This window comes from Delphinus delphis, chromosome 17 (genome assembly GCF_949987515.2).
Source record: "Delphinus delphis chromosome 17, mDelDel1.2, whole genome shotgun sequence".
NCBI classification, from domain to species: Eukaryota; Metazoa; Chordata; class Mammalia; order Artiodactyla; family Delphinidae; genus Delphinus; species Delphinus delphis.
Window position 1 is genome coordinate 9,270,418 of NC_082699.1, and position 14,073 is coordinate 9,284,490.

The 14,073-nt window shown below is 41.1% G+C and overlaps 1 protein-coding gene across 1 annotated transcript in view; it reads left to right on the forward strand.

The window, feature by feature from the left end:
• The window catches only part of NKAIN3 (sodium/potassium transporting ATPase interacting 3), a 511,505-nt gene that overhangs the window by 359,618 nt on the left and 137,814 nt on the right, over nt 1-14,073 (forward strand). The window contains exon 5 of the mRNA XM_059995454.1: nt 9,304-9,501. Coding sequence (XP_059851437.1) covers nt 9,304-9,501 — 198 coding nt within the window. The remainder of the gene's footprint in view (nt 1-9,303; nt 9,502-14,073) is intronic.

Genomic DNA, 14,073 nt, shown 5'->3' on the forward strand with positions numbered 1-14,073 from the left:
TGAGAAGCTTTGAAAAGCTCTGGGATGACCAAGTCCTAAGAATCACTGTCCTACAATCAGCTGAGAGCTTGTCTAGTTTTTTTTTGTTTGTTTTGCGGTACGGGGGCCTCTCACTGTTGTGGCCTCTCCCGTTGCGGAGCACAGGCTCCGGACGCGCAGGCTCAGCGGCCGTGGCTCACAGACGCGGCATGTGGGATCTTCCCGGACCGGGGCACGAACCCGTGTCCCCTGCCTCGGCAGGCGGACTCTCAACCACTGCGCCACCAGGGAAGCCCCTCAAAGCATCATTCTTAAAGGAAAACTGTATCGGACTGTGTGAGTCACTTTCTACATAAATGGCTCTGAATTAAAGTAGTTCTAAATACCTTTGTTCTGCATTCACCAATATATTATAATTAATATAGATTGTATACTTTTAGATTACAAGGTGCTCATGAAGAAAATATGACATGTTTGCACTATGATGACTAGAGAACAATGACTATAAATAGCATTTCTGTTAAAGAGATGAGCAAGGAAAAACTGATGCATTCATTCTCAGAGAAGATCTTGTGACCTAATGAGATGTTTAACTTTATAATGATCTATATGTACAGTAGGACTATCTTATTTATAAGGAGGAAACCTACACTGTTTGAAGTCTCCTTGGGCAGAGCATAGACAGGCATTGTTGCCACTTTAGACACTACAAACGATGTAGCTACAATAACTACCCAACATCCATTGAAGATGCCATCTGGTAAGTTGCCCCACAGAAATAATCCCAGCTCATGGCAAGAGGGTTGTTTGGTGGCCAGCTGCAGAAATGTCAAAGGGAAGAGGTTTTCTACTTGGGATAATCGTGTGTGTATTCATCTAGGTACTTATGGAAAGTGTAGCTAAGTGTGCTTTTGGACAAGGTTGATATTTTAAGAGTAGTTGCTATCTGTAAGGACAACCAGAAATTAATGTCTCCCCATGACCTGCAAATTGAAAAGGATTCAAATATTCTTTGGAAAGCTTCAAATTCAACTCTAAGGAAGAGCTAAAAGTGGTCTTTACTTCATTTAGGGGAATTTAAATTACTGGGATTAATCATTGCTAGTAAGAATTCACTTTATAATATGAATTAATTAATAGTTTGGAAGCACCCTGAACTCCTTAGGACACTAGGAAAGAAAACCCCATGACTCAGCCATGGGGTTAAAAAAAAATGACCTTAAATATCATTCCCCCCCTAAAGAATTAATAGTGATAAAATAAACAATGTCCTTTGTGGCCACTGGGCCTTATATACTTGTGGAATATCTGGCTAGTGACACTTAATCTTGTTTAGACGAAAGGCAGAGAGCTAATGCTGACATGAAGCATCTCTATACTTGGTGTGATTACTTATCAGTCATATTAGGGGATCTGTGGAGACATGAAGAGAGACAGTACTCTCAAAACGAATATCGTGGGCAGATGTGGGCTTTTATTCTCAGTTCAGCGCCTGCCCCACAGCAAAGTGAATAGCCCCCCCATCCCCCTGAACACGTGTGCACACACCGAGCTGCTACAATAGAAATCCAACTCTGCATTTGAGTCCTTGTCTCTGGAATTTCCAGATCCCAAGAGGCTCCCTCCTGCAAGCCTTCCAAGATGGTTACTCTGAAACTTGAGATTGGCTGTGAGAGATAAGAACCTGCCAGAGAGGTTTTTACCACATCCAAGTTTGCAATTAATCAGACCTCTTTCCAGCCTTCACGATTATTTGAGCAAAGGAAGCAACTGAGAAAAAACAGTGTTCTTTTGCAGAGGGTTTTGAACCACACCAGCAGCTACATACACAGATCAAAAATACCAGTATTATTCTATTTATCCGGCTACCTTTCAAAAAGGGAACAACTAAAAGGATCATATGACTTTTCCTTTTTTTAAAAAAAAAAAATCCTACCAGATTAAAACAAACATCTATTTTTCTCAAACAAGGAATTTTCCAACCAAAATTTTAAAATAAGCAAGGATTTTCTTTTCAGACAGTAAACTTGGCAAAAAACAGATTGAATAGAAACACTTCTGTTGTGCAAATGAAGTAAAGTGTGTGCATACATGCACATGCGGCATGAATTCTGAATACAACAAACTATAAATATAACACATTAGTACAGGCATGAAACACAAAGGTAGCGCCATTTTATGGTCTCAAAATCCCAATTAGCATAAAAGGCATAACATTGTAATCAAATAGTTATTGATTAACACAAAGACAGAGAAGCCAGATGTGTTGAGTGGGCTTGGTAATTAGCTAAGTAAACTACAGGTGTTTAAAATTCATCGATTACAGCAACATGTACACTTATTGTTAGAAAATCATCTGTAGGCAAATCTTAGTGTCGTCAGGTGCAGCAATTACATACCATAAATGTCAGTATCTGGGAATGTACATTATACTTTCACAAATAATATTTGAGGCATCACTGGCATGAAATGGTTTTTTCCATTGCATTGAAATGTTGTTGCATTCTATGCACAAATACTCAGCTTTGAAAGGCTGTCTTTGCAGGGACATACCTGGTTCTGCCCTATGGACCTGATGCACATCAAAAGTGGGGATGAATTAGGAGATTCGGATTGACCTATATGCACTAATATGTATAAAATAGATAGCTAATAAAAACTGCTTTATAAAAAAAATTCAAAAAATAAAACTTGTAACATGTTTTTTTAAGCGTAACTTACACGTAAAAAACATTTTAATTAAAAAGACACTACTGGGCCTTCCTGGTGGCGCAGTGGTTGAGAGTCTGCCTGCCGATGCAGGGGACACGGGTTCGTGCCCCGGTCCGGGAAGATCCCACATGACGCGGAGCGGCTGGGCCCGTGAGCCATGGCCGCTGAGCCTGCGCGTCTGGAGCCTGTGCTCCTCAACGGGAGAGGCCACGACAGTGAGAGGCCCGTGTACCGCAAAAAAAAAAAAAAAAAAAGGCACTACTGTATATATACACAGTAATAAATTCAAACAATACAAAAGACTTAGAACAAAAAGTAAATCTCCTACCCCAAACCTTCAATGCCTCTCCCCCAGAGGAAGCCACTACTAAGTATGTCCTTCTAGAAAAGTGCTGTGCATATGGATTAAAAAAAACTGCACACATATGGATTTTTTTAAAAAAGCAAATCAGCATAAAACAAGACATGGCTAATGAATGGACAACTACAAAGTAAACACGGATAAGAGAAGGGGAGGTTGACATTTAAAAGAAAAACAAAAGTCTTCCTGCAAATTGCAGACTTTTGTAAATTTCTCGCTGTATTTCCCCTACCCCCTTCAAGGTGGCCCTGCAGGAGGTGGGCTTCATTTATATCATGTCCTCTAATGGGACTAGTGATTTCTTTTAAGTCGTTATTGGAAAACTGGGGGTGAGGGGGGGTGGGGGGGTGTTCGTTTGGATCCTTCCACAGCAGCCAATGGTTTTGGAAAGAAATTCAGCCTTTCACCATGGTTCTTTTCCTCCTTGTTTTGCACAGTGTCTCAGTTATTTTAATAAACATGAGAAAGATGGCTGATTCTCTCCATACTTACCTTTCTTAAGAAATGCATTTGATAATACATTCCTACTCAAGAGTGGGACCACTAGGTCATAAGGCATACATTTATCTAGCGACAGTGGATATACAAAACTTTTTTCAAAGTGGCTGCACAAATTCACACTCCCACTAGCAATAATGGATGTTCAGTGACCTTCTGGGGTTTTTTTAGGTTTTCTCAATTCTTAATTGAGTTTGTGCCTCAAAAAATCCAGTAGCGGGCTTCCCTGGTGGCGCAGTGGTTGAGAGTCCGCCTGCCCATGCAGGGGACACGGGTTCGTGACCCGGTCCGGGAGGATCCCACATGTCGTGGAACGGCTGGGCCCGTGAGCCATGGCCGCTGAGCCTGCGCGTCCGGAGCCTGTGCTCCGCAACGGGAGAGGCCACAGGGGTGAGAGGCCCGCGTACCAAAAAAAAAGAAAAAAAAAAAAAAAAGCCCTATCAATACCTAGTTGTAAGGATAAGAAACAAAATCAAAATGATCAATGGCTGCTCCTCACTCTGCAGACTGTTCTTTATATTCAACACCAGTGGCATGGGCCTAAATAATTATGATGTGCTATGGCTTGCAGGAAGAATTCTCTAAGAAAGCAACAGTAGGGGGCTTCCCTGGCGGCACAGTGGTTAAGCATCCGCCTGCCAATGCATGGGACACGGGTTCGAGCCCTGGCCCAGGAAGATCCCACGTGCTGCGGAGCAACGAAGCCCGTGTGCCACAACTACTGAGCCTGAGCTCTAGAGCCCGCAAGCCACAACCACTGAGCCCACGTGCCACAACTACTGAAGCCTGCACGCCTAGAGCCTGTGCTCCGCAACAAGAGAAGACACGACAATGAGAAGCCCTCACACTGCAATGAAGAGTAGTCCCCGCTCACCGCAACTAGAGAAAGACCGCGCACAGCAACGAAGACCCAAAACAGCCAAAAGTAGATAAATAAGTAAATTTATAAAAAAAAAAGAAAGAAAGAAAGCAACAGTAACTGACAAACACTTTCAAATGGAAGCTTGAAAACCTTTTAAGCTTATCCCTAAGAGCTGCTTTTAATATAGGAAAATAACATGTAATTATTGATATATCAGTAATTAAACTGATGCTAAGTCTTTGTATAATGGGCTCCAAACACGTAAACCTCGCTACCAAGCACTGTGTTTGTCCTTTATGATATAGATCTACAGTACTCTCTGAAATGTTTGGTGCTTCAGTGAAAAGAAAATTATTAGAAATGTAAGACAGTTGTTTTAATTTTTCTAATTCCTATTCTGAGATAAACAGTATTTCAAAAGAAATTTCAACTGACATGAATTTAATTATATAAATGTAAACCCAAAGCTAACTCTAAAATTGAGCAAAATCTATTTTCTTACATACTTGTGGACATCTCTTCAAAGTCACATTTTCACTTGCAGATGGGCTGGCTTATGACAAAAGACAGTGAAAAGACAGAGTAGATAGCCATACAAAATTGGATTCAATGACCCTTCTAGCCACAACGAAGGAAAAAAATGATTATTAGTAGTTGGGAGTCCATTTCTAGAAATAAAGAGGATTAGCTAAAATTAAATTAGATACATGCCAAAAAAAGCAGATGATTAAAAGAACAAAGAAGAATAAGAGAAAGACTAGTTCTTTGATTAATGAAAAATTATAGAGTGGTCTACTGTAATAGAAGGTGGGTATTGAATTTTTCAGGGTGTGAGCCGATTCCAATACTGTAGCTACACTTACTAGGAATAAAATGTGGGCAGGCATATCCACGTACACAGTTAATGAGCATTTCAAAGAATTCTGGAAATTCTTTTTTTTTTTTTTACTCAAGTACTTGAAGAAAATGGGAACAAGTTTGAGATTCACACTAATGAGATGAAAGGGCTTTTAAACACTTAGTATTTAGTTGAGTAGATATTCAGGGAAAAGCAGTGTTCTGGAATAATTTTAAGTCATAACTTTGCGAGTGTGAGTGGATGCACGGATTGACTCTTGTCCACCCCATGTTCTTACTACCTGGACTCCCAACTTCATGAAAAACACCGAATCCTCTCTTCTCAATCCCCTCAATTCCTTGAAACGTAGTTTTTCACTCCCAGCACTCTGCCGGCATTGCATTTTGTAAGGTCCCCATTGCCCACCACTCAGCAAATTCAGTGCTGTTGTTGTTGTTGTTTGTTTGTTTTATTTTAGGAGGAGTTTTTGCCTCTGGCATTACCAACTTCCCTGAAATTCTTTCTCCTGTTGGCCTGGACATGCTCTGTCTCTCCAGGCTGTCCTCACACCTCCCAAACCCTTCATGTTTCTTCTCTCTCTCCTTGCTTTCTTCCTCCTTGTTTTACAAACTGTCCCTTGGTAATCACATACACTTGCATAAATACAAATACCGTTATCCATATCTCTTAAATTCTAAGGACAATGGCAAAGACATCAGTTGTCAATTTTCTTAACCATGGTGTGCTTAAATTCTCAGATAATGTTCTAATTCCAAGAAATGGGAAAGAAATGACATTTGAGAGACTCAGTTATTTTGAAGGTTACTTTGTTGACCTATGGTTTAGCACTAACCCGTGTCTTTGAAAACTACACGCTTTGATATGATAGCCAAAATGTCAGCAAAATAAATGAACTTCTGCATTTATTTATTTACTTTTTCTTTATTAAAAGATCGTAGTTTTCTGAGTTGCATTTCCTTTGACATGCCTGACATAGGAAATTGAGTTTATTATGTGTTAAGGTGTTTTTTAATGTTTGAAATCTAACTACTGAAGGAGATAGAAATCAGACACAAACTTGTGATAAAATTTTATACCAAATTTAAGAGGTCTAAACTTTAAGTATAATTTGATGCTATTGATTTTCTCATTCGAATTTTAATGCAGTCATTGCAAAGAATAGAACAGTTTATAAATATGTTACAGTGCCAACGAATCAAGTGAGAACTGCACTGAGAGAGTTCTGTGAGTGTAACAAATATGTGTCATTAGTTCATAAATTCACTTTTCTTTTATTTGGATAATATAAATTTCAGTCCAAGTCATACTGAAAGGAACTTACAGTCCTGCAACAGAAAAGGCCACTAGGTAAGAATGCGTAAAGAATAGAAATTGCTGTGGATTTTGAGGTCCTACTAGTTTATCCTGAACCTAATGAATTCTATTAAAATTGGAAATAATCGTTTTTCTGTAGTGACCAAGACTAACTATAAGAGATTAAATCTGCTGGCCGGGAAAGGGAGCAGCATGCAGTTTGCCTGTAGGTAAATTGCTTTGTATGAAACTGAATTCACTTGCGAAAGCAATTATATTTTTCTATAATATTTTCCCTCTAGAGGGTAACTGCAAAGGATACATGTAGCCAACCAACAACCAAAAAAAAAAAAAAGATGATGTAAAATGTTTTATTATCCATAAAATTCTGTAACTGTGAAGGTAACTGAATGATATGTGCAGCAAACCATAACCAAGAAAAACAAACAAAAAAGATAGAAAATGTTTTATTATTGATCTAATCAGAAGCATACTTATAATGGTGCTTGAATTACTTGAGTTGAGGAGAAGCTAAAACTGTGAAATAACTGCCTACCAGCCTAAACTGGAAATGTTTCTTACCTTGCAGTGTGGGTACCGCGTACAGCAGGGAGTAACAGCAGGTGAGGGGCTCCCACGCTGGTTTTATTCAGTCCCAGACACCTCGAAGTTCAAGAACTTACATTTCACACCGGCTTCCCTTAAGTTTTCAGAGTTCCCAATTTCTGATACTTAGGAGTGTCCTATGCCACTGAGATGGGGACTTGTCCTCCGAGGGACACTGGGATGCACAGATGTGCGTTATTTGTGCTGCACCATCGGTGGGCGGCCCCTGGGCGGCTGAGCAAAAGCCACGTGTGGTGTCCACTCAACAGGTCCCCCTGGCACCAGTGACAACACACTCGCGTGGAGTGGGGGCTGGGAAATGGACCTGCTCCTGCGTCCTCGGCTCCCCTGCCGATCCACTGTCCCCGGTCCACGGCCTACAGTCCACAGGCGCCCTTGCCATCTCTCCATCATCACACCTCCTCCTTCCTGCTCCACACGGGCAGCTGTAATCTTTAGCTTATCTGGGAGTCAAGAGTCTGGTTCTTCATCTATTCTTTTCAAACTATTGTTTATGACAAAAAATGTTATAGCCTTAGTTCTTCATGGCTGACACTGCAAATACTACGGGGCATCTCTTGAGAATTAAACACCTGCACTGGTGTTTCTCTTTAGAGCTCTGAAAGCCTATTTTGATATGTAAAAGTCAAGGATTGCCTTCTTTGTTCTTTTGCTCAGCTGTAGTGGCATTTTTTGGAAATAACTTGGGAGGAGGGATCTAGCTCCCTTCAGGGTATGAGGAATTGTAAGGGGTTGGGCAGGGGAACATAGTTGGTAATGGGATAACATCACGTCACAGCTAAAAGTACAGATTGCATAGGGTCAAGTCTGGATCTACCACTACATAGGCAGTTCATTTAATTTATTTATTAACGAAGTTGGGCAATTTATTTTGCCTTTCTTTCCTCACCTGTTTTAGTTTTGTTGTTGTTGTTGTTGTTTTATGATCGTTATACAACAAATACTACAAACCTGGTGTCTTAAACAACAGAAATTTATATTCTCATAGCTTATTTTCAGACTTCGGGCCGAAGTCTGAAACTCAGTTTCACTGGGCTGAAATCAAGATGTTGGCAGGGCCGCACTCCTTCTGGAGTTTTAGGGAGAATCCTTTCTTGTCTCTTCCAGCTTTTGGTGGCAGCCAACATTCCTGGACTTGTGGCCACATCACTCCAAGCTCTGCCTCTGTGGTCACACTGTCCTTCTATTCCTCCTTGTGTCTGTCTACTCTCCCTCTGCCTCCCTCTTATAAGGAGACATGTGATTGTCTTTAGGGCCCATCAGATAATCCAGGATAATACCCCCATCTCATGACCCTTAATGCAATCACATCTGCAAAGTCCTTTTCTTGCCATATAAGGTAAAATCCACAGGTTCCAGGGAGTAGGACATAAATGTATTTTGGGGAGACCATTATTCAGCCTACTGTAAGTTAGGATGATGATAGTACGTGCAAGAACACATAGCGTGTGACAAGTGCTCAGAACAATGTCTATCAGGCAAAAAATCTCTCAATAGGGCTTCCCTGGTGGCGCAGTGGTTGAGAGTCTGCCTGCCGGTGCAGGGGACGCGGGTTCGTGCCCCGGTCCGGGAAGATCCCACATGCCGCGGAGCGGCTGGGCCCGTGAGCCGTGGCCGCTGAGCCTGCGCATTCAGAGCCTGTGCTCCGCAATGGGAGAGGCCACAACAGTGAGAGGCCCGCGTACCGCAAAAAAAAAAAAAAAAAATCTCTCAATAAATGTTAGCATATGATGGTGATGCCAATGGCAATGGAGCAACAAGAAAATACAGAAGAAAATTTCAATGTGGACAATATAATTTTTAAATAAACATAGGAACTTTTAAATAAACATGTCATCTCTGGAATTTTGATGTGTGCTAACCTTGAAATGTTATTATTCAAAGAATTATATCACCACATTGAATAACTATAACCGATGTGAAAAATGAGCTGTTTCATTTAGCCATATGATATACATGTCGCCAATGTTAACTTTGTCTTTTGTCACTTTTTACTAGAAATTTAAACCATTTCAACAATTTCATTCATCCTGAATTCTTCCTAAAGTGAAAATCAAAGATGTGATGTGATATGATTGTCTCTTTTTGCTCTCTTGTCTCCTTATATCCTAGGATACAGATCTAATGACATTCAACATCTCTGTACACCGGTCGTGGTGGCGGGAACACGGGCCTGGCTGTGTCCGAAGAGTGCTGCCCCCGTCAGCCCACGGCATGATGGACGATTACACGTATGTCTCCGTCACTGGCTGCATCGTCGACTTCCAGTACCTGGAGGTCATCCACAGTGCCGTCCAAATACTACTCTCTGTAAGTATCACGTTTGTCCGATCAGGACTCTCTTTAATGGCATTTTATATCTAAACTTTCTGTCCATACACCCCCACCGGTAGATAATGCCGTAGATAAGCACACAGAGAACATCCTTTAAACAATGGAAATAGCAGCGATGATGCTAACGGTAGTTATGCTTAATGGCAGGTGACATCTTTTTCCTCTTGGTATCCAGACACTTTGTTTTTAGAACCAGTTAGTTGCTGTAGTTTCTAACTTGAGATACAATCCCCACAATGCAGTGGAATAGTACCACCATCCCCCAGAAGTGGTGCATTGCCCCTTCACTACTGTGGGCTCTTCTCCTAATATACTTCTACTGCTGCAACTACTTCTAATGCATTCTTTTATTAAGTCATGTTAGTTCCAAAGAAAGAAGGATGAAAATACACCCGATGTCTTTCTCAATCTAATAAACCTCATATTTTAAATAATTATTTCTTAAGAAAACAAATTCCTCCAGAGAGTCCTGTACATTTTAGTGCCTGAAATTGGTTGTGAGGATACAATTCCATATAGAGAAACAGAGAGGCAATGGTCTGATTGGACCACAGAAGGCTTATGTGCTAGGAATTCCTTAAAGACATTTTCTTTCCACCAGACTGTCCCAGCCACAGTTTGATCACGCTGTGGAGTGGAATTAATTTAAGATATATACCATCTTCAAGAATGCTGTTTCTTTGAGATCCGACAAGGACTTGGCATTTTGTTTGAGTCAATATGCAATAAAGCCGTTCTCACAACACTTTTCACATGAACCAACCATCTCAGTTCTTCTATCCAGCTGGTTAGAGTTAGAGTCAGAATGAGAAAGACAGGCTCAATAATAAATAAATAGATGACAGAAGTACGAGAGGTGTATGTCCATGAAGAATGTACCTTGGAGTTATTTCCAGAAAGATCTTTAGGAGTCCCTGCTAACACTTACTGTATCTGTTATCTACTGCTGTGTAACAAACTGCTCCAAACTGTAATTACTTAAAACAGTATCAGTGTGTTGCTTAGAGTTCTGTGGCTCAGGAATTTGGGCAGGGCTCGGTTGGATTTCTCTGTTTCACATGGTACTAGCCAGGTCACTCACGTGAACCTTCCACCAGGAGCTCTGCTGTGGTTAGAATATTCTAGAAGTCCTCACTTATATGTCTGGTGCTGGCTGTTGACCCACATTCTCCTCCACATGGCTTCTCTTTTTGAAGAAAACTTGACAGACTTTCTTGCAGCCAGGCTGCTGGGTTCCAAAAAGAGAAGCCCAACATGCAAGCATTTATCAAGCCTCTACTTGAGAGTAATGTCTACTGTTGTCCCATTGGCTACAGAAAGTCATGTGACCAAGCCCAGTATCATTGTGGGAGAGGCCTCTAGAAAGGTGAGAGTATCAGGAGACATGGCTCATTTGGAGCCATCAATATAGCAGTCTTACCCGCCTTTACATAATTTATTAACTATTGTTCTTTAACCTGCATATGTCAAGGTTTAAAATAGTGTTTTAGAACATATTTGAATTATAATTTTCTAGAAAGCCTAAAGACTAGAATAAAATACTTCAAAGATCTTTTAGTGTTCTAGTTCAATGAAAGGCAAATTCTACCCTAAATTCAAAGAGGTTGGACCACAATGCTAAGGAATTTTCTTTCAGAAATGTAACAGGGAATCTGATTATTCTTGGTTTCTATATGCTGTCACTTGTCAATATATGTTTATCAATCTTTCCCTATTCTCTGGTCTTTCTTTACTCTCCTGGCAGTTACATATGAAATTGTGGCAAACTGTATATGTTTAAACCTCTGAATTAAAAAAAAAACATGGAGGCAAATTTTCTTTTAAAATGTTTCAGTCTATTTTGAGGTGAAATTGTCCTAGGTTCTAAAAGTTCTTATTAAATTTTGTAACACTGAAACATTTTTCTAGAATCCTTCATGTGTGAACAGATTCCCCTCCTTTAAAAAAATGCATAGAAATGCATAGAAAACCCATTTTGTGGCATGATGGCATGATTTCCAAGTTTTTAGAATGCTGTAGAATCAGAAAGTCATTTCTCCATAGTAACTCCAATTCAAATGAACAGCAAGGTGAAAGTATTTATATGATAAGAAGCTGAACTAACATGAAAAACCTACTTTAGAGAAAAGTACAAAATGAAGTGTATGTTGCCACCTATAAGTACTTGTCACTTATAAATTAATTCCTCAGCACATTTGTTTAGTGAACGTTCAGAGCTGTCCACCTGCATACAGAGTCCTCATTATCTTGTTCAGCCTTCCAGCAGTAAAAATATAAGTTGCTGATCTCTGACTTTTCTTGTATAATATACCTGCCAGACAGGATTTTCAATATTTTTTCTTTTTATGTTAAAATGAAATATATCCTGACTTTGTTTCACAGCGATCAAATTATGTATTATTGTTGTGGTTGATTGCATATAATTTTCTTTTATTTTCCACTTATTTCATACGAATATGTCTACAATGATTAGAACTGTGATTTTTAAAAATCTGATGATATGGGAATACTTCCTGTATCTCAGCGTGTGCTGAGATGCTTAGCATGTGCTGAGATGTCTTATTAGTGGAAAAAGTAACAGTTGCAAGATTTAACAGCCCCTGCATGGGCAACAACGAAGCAAACAGGCTTTGAGATGAGGCAGGGTCCCAGAGGCCCTGCTGCCCCAGGGGTTACCCCTATAATTGCTGAAGGCCCAGGAATATCTAGAAGGACACAGGGAGGGGCCGGCAAGGGCGCCCAGGATGGCGGAGAGGGGTTTCAGGGCAGCAGTTCTCTGGCAAGTTGAGAGGGAAGTGTTTGAGTGACTTACCCGCGGATACACCTCTGATGGTGGACACCACCTGTATGATTGTCCCGCCTAACAGCAGGGCTTGGAACTGGAAGAAACGAAATCCCAGTCATAAGCATTCAGCAGGAAATGTGTACAAGCTTGATGGAAACAAACAGAGAAAAACAGCAGAGCTCAGAAAGAAGGGATAGGGTCCCACACAGGCTCTGAGAGCATCCGCACCCCACTCAGCTCTCCCCGAGGCCTCCTGCCAATTGTGAGCAACACCAAGTTGAAGATCAAGTGGAATCCCAGGAAAGGCTGTGGACAGTTTGAGGGGAGGGGCACGTTTCATTTAGGAGGGGATGATGCCAACATCTTCAAAGGCAGTAGCCGGGATCAAGGCTGCGGGATCTCCACCTCACCTGAAGCATGGCCAGTGATCTGAGTATCAGTCTCCCCGCCCCAACTCTGCCCCGCCCAGTGTCACGCCTGCACTTTGCTCCTGGAGACATGATGCGAAAGTGCACATGTGATTACTCACTTTCCTTCTGATCACCCTTCGGTGATTCCCGTCACCTTGGAGACGAAATCCGAATTTGCACCTTGTCAGCTGAGGCCCTCATGACCTGCCCCTGCCTGATTCCCACCCTGGTCTCCTGACCCTCCCGGACAGGAGCCCAGCTGCCACCCATGCAGAGTGTGACCTGTTGGCAGGCGAGCCTGCAGCCCGGCCTGCAGCACTCTGCTGGGAATGGGTCCTCCCCCACCGACTCTTCATCCACCGGCCACGGTCCACAAGTAGATATCTTTCCTCCAAAAGTTCCAGGATATGTTAATTTAGTTTTTTTAAATAGACAATACATTCACTTAATTCAGAAACATAAAAATGTGTACGGTGAAAATCCTCCCTCCTTCCCTTGTGTCCCCATTTGCCTGGGGCCCCCATCTCTCCTCCGCATCGGGCAACCCACCCCGTTTTGTCTTGTTTGTTTGTTTAGTGTCATGCGTATGACTCCAAAGTGGCTTTAGGCAAATATAAGAAAATGTGACTCTGTATTCTTAGCTGCACCTCACAAAAAACAGCATACGATATGCATTCTTCTGAGACTTTCCTTTTTTTTCCCTATTATATATTTTGGAGCTGTTTCCATATCAGCGCATCAGTGTTTCACTGTTTATTTTAATGGTCCCCTATTGATTGACATTTGGATTGTTAACTCACCTAAATATAATGATTTTTGGATATATATAAGATACAATATATCTAACATAATATATAATATATAGTATAATACAATGTCAACTGTATATTATAGTTATGTATTTTATCATTTATGACACACATGTTATACTAAATAACTGTGCATGTGTCACTGAGAGCATTTCGTAGACCTGTACATCTCATGCACCCCCAGGCTCTACCAGATGGCCTGCCATGTGCACACTGTTTTAGAGTCATTGAGTCTCTGGTCTGTCTACTTCCCAGAAAGAAAGCTCATTGAAGGCTGGTATAGTGTCCTTTTTTCCCCTGTTCATTTCCGTGGTCCCAGTCACTAGCAGAGTGATGGCACTAAATATTTAGTGAATGAATAAATGACGAATGAACACTTCCAACGTCTGAAGTGGGTAAACACAACAGGAAGAATCCATTGATCAAACACTGGCAGGGGTGAATGCACAGACAAAATGCTGGAGCCAGAGAGAAGATTCCCTTCATCTGGCAAAGGAAGGGGATGTAGGCAAAATATTCTGCAGTGCTTGGCACGAAGCACTCA